The sequence below is a fragment of the Myotis brandtii genome, unplaced genomic scaffold (genome assembly GCF_000412655.1).
Source record: "Myotis brandtii unplaced genomic scaffold, ASM41265v1 scaffold157, whole genome shotgun sequence".
Lineage (NCBI taxonomy): Eukaryota > Metazoa > Chordata > Mammalia > Chiroptera > Vespertilionidae > Myotis > Myotis brandtii.
The window spans coordinates 681,057-690,683 of record NW_005355708.1 but is presented as its reverse complement, the minus strand read 5'-3'; the positions used below and the strand labels follow the sequence as shown (position 1 = coordinate 690,683).

Sequence of the window (9,627 nt, the reverse complement as noted above, 5' to 3'; positions counted from 1 at the left end):
CCTTGGCTGGGTGGGGGGAGGAGTGAGGGAGGGAGTTGGAGGCCGCTGGGAGGAAGCAGCCATCAGGGGAACTGAGTTGCATCCATCTTTTCCATCTTTTTCCCCCTCAGATCGATGAGCTCTGGGCACACTTATTTAAAACGCATTTAAATTATGCATGCTAATTCTGGAGTCCACAGCGAGGAGGAGAAAAAGAGAAAGAATCGCCACCGTTTCGGAGGCTCCTGGTGCGGCAGGCCCTATGTCCTGTGCCTTGTGAGTATCTTGTTCAATTGTCACAATGACCCCAGGGAGCCATTCGGTCATGTGACAGCCGATTTGGTCATGTGACGGCCGAGGTGGCCGAGGCTCCAGAGGGAAGGGTCTGCCCTGAGGCAGAGGCCTGGGAAGTGGGCACTGGAACCCCCATGGCTGAGCCCCGCCCGCCCTGGCTGCGGTGCGGAGGGAGCCTTACTGTTCTCCGACATCTCCAGGACGTAGCGGATCAGGGGGCTGTTGCCGTCGAAGGGCTTGGCCCAGGTCAGGTTGATGGCCCGCCTCTCGGAGGTGCTCAGTGTGGCCACTGGGTGCTCGGGCGCGTGAGGCAGCTGCCTGGGGAGAGAGATGTGGCGGAGTCACTGGTGAGGTCTACAGTCAGGTGAGGTCTACGTGGGCGGCCGGGACTCGGATAGAACTCCCGATACCTCGTGCTCGGCCACGAAACGTGGCCTTTGGGCCATCGACCTGCAGAGTCTCCTCTGGGGCCCGGAGCCCACCTGTCCAAAGCCGGACCCAGACTCCCCTGCTCTTGCAGGGGGCCCAGCCTGGAGGGATGCTTGGGCGTGTCCTGCGAGAAGGGCTGTGGCCCCAGGCCACCTGGTGGCCTGCCAAAAGGAGCCTTCTCGGTGCTGCTGACACCTCTGGGCTCGGGCCTGGGCGGGTGGCCCTACCTGACCCGCAGGTGGGCGCTGCGCGAGTCGTTGCCTCCAGCGGAGAGCACCCGGCAGGTGTAGGTGCCGATGTCCCCCGACCACGTCTGGGTGATGTGCAGGGAGCCGTTCTTGTCCAGGCGGACACGGGGGTTGTTCTCCACGCCCAGGGCGGCCCCGTCCTTCTCCCACACGTACCTAAGAGAGAGAAGAACCAATAGGTACAGAGACGTAGAGAAGGGCCGGCCGGCGTGGCTCAGTGGTTGAGCGTTGACCTAGGAACCAGGTCACGGTTCAATTCCCGGACAGGGCACATGCTCTGGTTGTGGGCTCGATCCCCAATGTGGGGCATGCAGGAGGCAGCCCATCAGTGATTCTCTCTCATCACTGATGCTTCTCTCTCTCTCCCTCTCCCTTCCTCTCTGAAATCAAATATATTTGATTTAATATAAAACGTAAAAATATATTTAAAAAAAGAGAGATAGGGAAGTGGGGGTGCTCTTAGGGGTGTGCTCAGCCCAGGCTGGTCTGCAGGAGAGCAGGTGGGTCGGGGACAGGCCCCGGGCCGCCACCGGTCTCTGGGGCTGGTCTCCGGGAAGGGTGCAGCGGCAGCCAGAGCAGCCTGCTGTCCATCATCCCTGCGGGAGGGTGCGCGTCCGTCCAGGAGGGTCAGCACATTAAGTCATTATCGGTCATTCACCTTCGGTTCAGGTCCAGGGCCAAGCCTGGCTGCTTTTAGACGGAAGTCACTGCCCAGGGGCCGGCAGCAAAGAGCCGGCAGAAAGGTCTTCTCCCCACGAGGTGACGAGGTCACCGCTGGACAGAGCATGGAACCTCCGCCCAGGCTACGCTGTGCAATTAGTTGTATGAGAATCCTGAGAGCCACGCGTCACTGTGACAAAATGACCTCCGTGTCCAAAACATCACGTTCGCTTCGGCCGGTCGGCACGAAGGGGGACTTGAGAAATGGCCCACATGCCCGTGTCTGACAGTAAGACGTCTCTCCTCTGGAATGGTTCTTGGGGACAGACAACCGTCGCTGCCATGAGCACGCGTGGGCGGCCAGCTCCTGGAAGGCACGCCGTGTCGAGGGTTCGGGATTGTCTGTGGACAACGTTCCAACCACATCTATGTGATTTCCAGGCTCCTTTTGGCATTGGCGCTCGCACCACACGGCGACGGTCCCCAAGGGTCAATGTTGGAAGTTAAAGGAGCTGTTTCTCAAACTGGGGCCCCGAGATGGATCCTCGGAGAGTAGGTTTTGGTCTCAGAGTCTAGTAGCCCTTATGCCAACCTTGGCTTCCAGGGTCCCTACGGGGTGGCCGGACAGACTGTCATATGCAGAGTGGCCACCAGATGGCGCCCCAGGATGCAGTTGCCTCTGGAGTGTCAGGGTTGTTACTCCAGGAGGCATCAGTGCCGGGCCCTCCATGCCCAGTGGTATTGCCCATACAATACAGAAGCCACACGGAGGGAACAGTTACTTCCAAGGAAGCAGTTAAAACTTCTCCTTAGCATCACAAAGGGACAGTTTCTCCTGGTTTTAGTTCCCAAAGCCTTCCCTTGGGTTGGCCCCCAGGGGTCTTCACCCCAAACTTGGGGAGGTGGGTCCCAGATTTTCAGCCTTTCTTGGCTGCTTCTGTCGCGAGCTGCCCCTCCTGGGCCTCTCCAGAGGGTTCCACAGGGGGCGCTGGTTGCCTCCAGGCCACGTAACTCGTGGCCCAGGTGAATGGTGGGGGTGACTCGGTTTGGGCACTTGCCCCTCCCGTGTGTGTCCCAGGACCTCTCCTGGCCCGGCCCTGTCCCTTCTCCCACACCTGCTCACCCAGACCCTCTGCTGTCCACTTAGCGGGCGGAGGGTCTGGGAGAGCCAGCAGCCCAATGCCCCTTCCTCCCCCCTTCTTCCCTCCTCCTTCCTCCATTTCCCCACACCCCTTCCTCTCTCCCTCTCCCTCTGACATGGCCCAGTTCAGTTTCAGCTCATTCTGCTCCCTAAGCATTTACGCAGCGCCCCCTACACCCCAGCCCTGCACCAGGTCTGTAAATTCCCCCCCCCCAAAGGATGCTCTGTGGCCCCACGGGCAATACTCACCTCCTTGGTGCAGACACTCGCCCAGCTACCAGCCACCCTCAAAGCCGCCCTCCCCTTTGCCTCCCTGGGGCCACAGCAGAGGGAGTACCTGATGGTCACCCGGGGGTCGTGGGCCACGCCGCACACCATGGAGGCCTGGGTGCCCTTGATGACACTCTGGTCCTGGGGCGGCCTGGTGATGCGGGTCCGGGCTGAAAGAGAGCAGGGGGTCGGCGGTGAGAGGAGGGGTGGGCGCCAGAGTCACAGGCGAGAGGCAGGAGTTGGGAAGGTGTCGGCAGGCGAACCAGACTGCGTGGCTGGACTCTGGGGGGCGGGGGTGAAGGCAGACCAACAGGTGGACAGGAAGACCATAGCGAGGGTCCCCGAACGTTAAAAAGGGCACCGTGCTTCCCTGGGACCTGGAATCTCGGGAGCCACATGCATAGTGGGGGCTCATTTAGCGGTGCTCCCACACAGCGTGCGCGGGATAAAACACCAGAAATCTGGGGATGGTCAGCGTCCTCTTCCCAGCACATGAGTGGTCCAGGCAAAGCAAACGTAGGATCAACTGCTTTCTGCCCTAATGCGCTGCTCACTGGGCCACCACCATGCAGCCCGCTCAGGAGCCCCACAGGTGTGTCTGTCTCGGGTTCGGACCCCCGGTGTGGGGGTGCAGGCAGAGCAGTCCAGGCAAAGCAAACGTAGGATCAACTGCTTTCTGCCCTAATGCGCTGCTCACTGGGCCACCACGCCGCTCAGGAGCCCCACAGGTGTGTCTGTCTCGGGTGCGGACCCCCGGTGTGGGGGTGCAGGCAGAGCGTTGGAAAGGACTTGGGAAGTTTCCTTAGAGCAGGGGTCAGCTAACGACAGTCTGGGGTCACGTCCAGGGGCTGTCTGGGTGAGCACACGTGGGCGGGACCCCAGCCACGGCCATGGATTAAGTAGCGGCCATGGTACTTTCCCGATGAAACCGAAGCGTTAGTTGAGGAGTTGCGACCGTCTGGCCCACAAGCCTGAAGTATTTACACTCCAGCCGGTCACAGAAAACGTTGGCTGGTTTTTGCCTAAAGCGCATGAAGACAGCTGCCCGGCACCGCCGCGTTCTCTCTACTCGGCCAAGCTCGGCGTAGCCCTCGATCCCGCGGCATCGGAGCCTGGCTTCCTGGTCCCTCTCCTCCGAATGAATGAGTGTGAGTCCCTCTTGTAAGAAGCGCCCAGGCCGGACAGACGCGGGCACGTGGAGGTGCCGGTGGTGTGAGCGTGTGCTCTGCGGGGCTGGCGGGGCTGGGCGCACACTCACGCACAGACGTGTATCGCTCCGCACACTCACCCCACACGACCAGGTCCGCAGAGGCTTCGTCCACCCCCCGAGAGTTGGTGGCCAGGCAGGTGTAGGTCCCGGCGTCCGAGATGCGCGCGGGGCTGACGAGCAGGCTGCCCGACTCCAGGAGCGTGAAGCGAGGCAGCTGGACGGAGCCGCTGGCCAGGATGCGCTCCCCTGCGGGCAGCATGGGGTGGGCTCAGGCGGCAGCCCAGACCGCACCCCCCACTCCTCCCTCCTGGACTGCCCTGGGAGAGGGGGGGAGGGGGTCAGGCAGGCTCCCAGCTTTAGAAAGGCTGGGACTGGGGTGGTGACCGGGCTGCGGGGCGGTGAGGCTCCTGACTGGTGACAGCCCAGGGCACAGGGTCACAGAGCCGGCCGGCAGCCGGGAGCCCAGGTCTCCTGACGCCTCTCGCCCACCACACTGTCTGCCCTTCACCAGGGCAGGCCAGGGACTGTCTCCGAGGCAGCTGGCACCTGGGCGGGGGCGGGGGAGGGGCAGACAGCTCTGAGGAGGTGGTGACAGGCATCCTGCGGAGGATGCTGCTGGAGAGTCACCTTGGGGGAGCGGAGGAACCTGGTGGGTGGGTAGGAGCAGCCAGGAGTGGGGGTGGGGGATGGAGAGGGACGGGGACAGCCCTCCCTGTGCAGGGGGACCTAGGGAGGCCTGGCGCCTGGAGTCAGAGAGAGACAGAGAGAGAGAGAGAGAGGGAGAGAGAGAGAGAGAGAGAAAGAGAGAGGATGTGCTGTGTGTGAGCGAGCCTGGGAGGGCAGGTTTTCGTGGCTGTCTCTATTTAAAAAAAACACCCACCTGTCTGTATAGGGGGAGATTCTCCAGGCAGGCCTGCGGGTAGGTGTGTCTGTTTGCACACGTGTGCAGACACACTAAACTAGCGAGCGTGTTAGGTGTGTGTGTCCAGTTCCGTGTCTAGGCACATGCCTGGGTGCGGTGACTTTCATCCCACACATATTGACTGAGCACCTACTATGTGCCAGACTCTGCTCTAGGCTCCAGGGAGACAGCAGTGGACACAGCTGACAGCCCTGCCTTCGCAGGGAGGTGGCAATAAGCAAAGTAAGTGATGGTGTGTATTAGACGCCAGGGATTAAGGCGGGCGGGCCGTGAGGAGGGCCTGGGGCATGGGGGGTGGGCGTGTCCCGTGGGGAAGGTGCCTCTGAGCCGAGGCTTGGAGGTATGTGTGTGTACATGTGTGTACATGTGTGTACAAGGGAGAGCTGTGAAGGGGAGTGTGAGACACAGAGGGGACAGGAGGCACACAGAGTGGGTGGACTTAGGTGGGCGGCTGGGATCTGCTGGCTCAGGCGTCCGGAGCCCTCCTACCTGCACGAACACCCACAGAACACCAACCAGGGAGCATCAACCCCGAAGCACACTGTCCCCATTACGGAGGGGACCTGAGGTCAGGGGGCCTGAACAGCTCGCCCAAGGCCACAGGTCTCGGAAGACGCCGAGTGTGCCTTGAGCCTGGCGGGTGGCGGGTGGCGGGCACTCACCGGGGTGTGACAGGCGCCCCCCTGAGTTGTGCCGCGGGACCTTCACAACTGTACCTGGGACACCCCCCCAACCTGCTGGCTCCAGACTGGCTCTGAGGACTGCCATGCCCGCTCCCGGCCCCCCCAAAGCAGACCAGTCTCATCTACCTTTCTGCCAGGTGATGGCCGGCCGCGGGGCCCCCGACGTCTCACAGGCCAGCACCACGGACATGCCGTCAATCACTGTGCTGTCCAGGGGGCCCCTGGTGATGTTGGGGGCGATGCCTGCGAAGGGAGACAGCGGGGCCGCTCAGCTGCAGCTGGGAGGGCCCCCCCTGGTGTGGGCTTCTCTCCCCCCGTGGGGGAAAGCTGCAGGGGCCTCACGGGGTGGCAGCAACGGGAAGGAGCCGGGAGGACCCTCGAGGGCTCCCCACGTCACCCACCCCGCGGAAGGACCCAGGTGATGCCAGTTCCCACCCTGCCTTGCTTCTCACGCCTCCCTGTGGGGGAAACTGAGGACTCCCAAGAGCAGTTCACAGCCCCATGACCAGGTAAATGGATTCACCATCATCGAACATGACATTGAGACTCTGGTTTCTTAAAACAGAGAACAGTTATGGCCGATCAGACACGTCCACTGTCGGAGAGGCCGGCCACCGAGCCCAGCAGCCTGGGTGGGCCCTGCCTCCTCAACGTCAGAGCAGACGCTTTCTGTCCCCTTCCCTGACCTTGGCCCCCGCGGAACACCCTGCCCAGGCGGGTGTGGGTGCAGGGCTCCAACACGGACCAGCCCCGGCCGGGCTCATAGAAGCTGCAGGCTCGGTGGCAGCCCTCCTGCCCATCCCGCCTTGGGGGCGACCCAGCTCCTCTCTGTGGGCCTGGTGACCAGCCCTGGTGCGGAGATGAGGGCCCAGCAGATATGGCATCTGCAGGCCACTCTCAGTGCCACCCGAGGGCTAAGGCAGCTCCACTCAGGGGGCAGGGCCACTACTATCACCCCAAAGCGACTCCCGGGGGACGGGATTGGCGAGTCGGGGAGCTGAGGTTAAAGTGCTGGCTCTTGCCTGGCCGGCATGGCTCCGTGGTTGGGCATCGACCTATGAACCAGGAGGTCACGGTTTGATTCCCGGTCAGAGCACATGCCCGGGTTGTGGGCTTGATCCCCAGTGTGGGGCGAGCAGGAGGCAGCAGATCAATGATTCTCTCTCATCACTGATGTTTCTCTCTCTCCCTCTCCCTTCCTCTCTGAAACCAATATATATATAAATAAAGTGCTGGTTCTCCTCTTTGGAGAAGTGAACAGGTCGGCTGGTCGGGGACGGGCCGCGTCAGCCTGCAGGGAGGGAACCGGGGCAGCTGGGATGCCCGAGCCCCTCAGAGCCGGTCCTCGGCCAGGACATTGGGAGGGTGCATGGGGACCGAGGCCTCCTCCGGGCACTGGACGCAGGGCTGCGGGAGCAGTGGGTGTAAGTGGCTTGTGCCCCCCCCTCACCCCACCCTGGCTACTGCCTGGGATGTGCTCTGGGGTCCTGTCTCTGTTCTCCAGGGGCCCTGGCTCGGAGCAGAGCTGGTCCTGGCTGGGAGGGGCTCCGGGCAGGACGGAAGGGACTTACTGGTGACGGCCAGGTAGGTGGACGTCTGCACCTCGCCGGCGGAGTTGCGGGCGAAGCACTGGAACATGCCCGTGTCGTCGGGCACCAGCCCGCTGATCTGCAGGCCCCCGTCCCCGCGCTGCCGGAAGCGGTTGAGCCTCGCCACCTCCACCACGGCTGCGTCCTTGTACCAGGTGATGGAGGGCGGGGGCACACCTGGGGAGAGGGGGACCCTTGTCAGCCGCCAGCCTCCCTCCCTCACTCCCACCTGAGGGGTGCACAGTGGAGGCCCGGAGTCTGTGAGCAAGTTCCTGGGTGACCTGGTTTCTAGAATCTTCTCAGACGGGCACGACTCGCCCTGGGAGAGGGGGAGGATGATCTCAAATTCTTAGAGAGCAGGTGCTTCAAGACAATTTTAAATGTCCCGGATTCGTTTAGCTTGGGGATGCTGGATTGGCCAAACGAGACATTTTTTCCTGCAACATTTAGCAGAGATTCTTGTGCGTTCGGGGAACCTCCTGCTGGGAGTGGGTCCCCCAACCCCACGCGACCACAGAGCCCACTCCAAGGAGCACGCGGAGGGGACCAGGACTCCTCAGGGATCCCCAGAAGCCCCCGTACATGGTCTGCACAGCGGAGTGAAGGGGGGCTCCCCTTGTCTCTCAGCCTTCCCGCAGGTACCCCCAACCCTCCCTACTCTCCCTCCGGGACTCTCTGCTCAAATGTAACTTTCCTAGAGAGCTCCCCATGCCCGTTCAAAAGTGCACCCTGGCTCCGTGCCCCCAAAGCCCGCCTGCGTTTCCTCGCTAGCGCTTTGCACCCCGACATTCCATGGCCCCGTATTGCATCCACTCAACGATGCACGTTCCTTCACACTGTAACGTCTGCGAGAGCAGGCCGTCTCCCGTCGACAGCACGTCATAATTTAATTGGCGGTCTTTTTCCTTCCTTAGTGGTACATAAAATAATGGCGCGTCTTACGACCCCTGGCATTTTGGATGAAAGGAAATGAGGCATCTTTGTTTACTGGATTGTCTGTCCGCCTCACAGGAATGTCAGTTTCCTACAGCAGGGCCCTGGCTGTTCGGTCCCTCCTGTATCTTCCCCAGCCCCGGGGACAGCGTTCAGCACAGGGCGAGCCGTCGGAAAAAATGGTTGTTGATTGAACGCATGAATCTCGCCTCCCCCAGGTGGGTCTCCCCTCCCCATCACTCTCTGCCTGCCTGAGCTACATCCTGCCTCTCTGCTCATTATTAGGTCACATCCCACCGCCCGTCCGAGTTCATCCTGGTTTTGGGCTGTGTTTTGGCTCAGCTGCCCCAGAAGGAGGGAGGGTGGGGATGGGAAAAGCAGAAATTCTCCGGGAGCTCTGACAGGGGGGTCAAGTAGAAATGGGGGGGGGGAAGGGGGGAGGGAACAACATAACCCAGAAACCAGGCGGACCTTCCGAGGCACATGTAGGGCGAGATGCACCCACGTTCTCCTAGTTCTGACATGCCGGGAACTGGGCAGTGTCGACAACTCTCTAATTATGGGCAATTTGGGCCTGTCACCTATTCTGAAATCACAGTAATTTGGGTTCATTTGTAACCCTCAAGTTATGATAACCTAGGTTGATTCCCAGGCCCGAGATGACGGTAATTTGGCCTGTTTGTTTCCCCGGGGGTGTCTGCGTACAGCCAGACTGACTCTCTTCTCCATGATGGTGCCTGGAGAAGGAGGTGGAGCTGAGAAAAGTCCGTGCCAGAGACAGGAGGGGCTGAAGGTTCGGGGGTCCTTGTCCCCCTTCATCCACGCCGCCCGCCGCGTTACCTTTGGCTCGACAGGGAATGTCCACCACTTTCTCCATCTCTGCTGTGATGTGTCTCTCTGGCTCCTTGACAAACTGAGGTGGTTCTGCAGGAAGAAAGACAGGGGAGGGGATCAGAGCCATGCTCCTTAGGATATAACCATGCTGCCCCTACCCTTTTGGGACCCCCCAGCAGCCCCGCCCCGTCTCACCCAGCACAGACAGGTAGGCTCCACGGACAACGGAGGGGACGCTGCTGCTGCGGAGCACGGCCTCGCACTCGTAGAAGCCAGCGTCGCTGCCCGTGGGGTTGGGGATGGTGAGCCGGCGGTTGTAGTCGCTGATACCGCCTGACAGCAGCACCCCATCCTTCTTCCAAAGGATGTGCAGCTTGATCAGGGGCCTGGAGCGGGGCAGGGAGCAGGCACTCAGCCACAGGGACTTCCGGAGGC

At 61.6% G+C, this 9,627-nt stretch overlaps 1 protein-coding gene across 1 annotated transcript in view; it reads right to left on the bottom strand.

The window, feature by feature from the left end:
- The window catches only part of LOC102262033 (protein sidekick-2), a 71,261-nt gene that overhangs the window by 29,714 nt on the left and 31,920 nt on the right, over positions 1–9,627 (bottom strand). Inside the window, exons 6-13 of the mRNA XM_014536203.1 lie at positions 9,388–9,578; positions 9,199–9,282; positions 7,408–7,602; positions 5,963–6,079; positions 4,310–4,477; positions 3,089–3,191; positions 930–1,106; positions 455–591 (exon numbers count right to left, since the gene is read on the bottom strand). Coding sequence (XP_014391689.1) covers positions 455–591; positions 930–1,106; positions 3,089–3,191; positions 4,310–4,477; positions 5,963–6,079; positions 7,408–7,602; positions 9,199–9,282; positions 9,388–9,578 — 1,172 coding nt within the window. The remainder of the gene's footprint in view (positions 1–454; positions 592–929; positions 1,107–3,088; positions 3,192–4,309; positions 4,478–5,962; positions 6,080–7,407; positions 7,603–9,198; positions 9,283–9,387; positions 9,579–9,627) is intronic.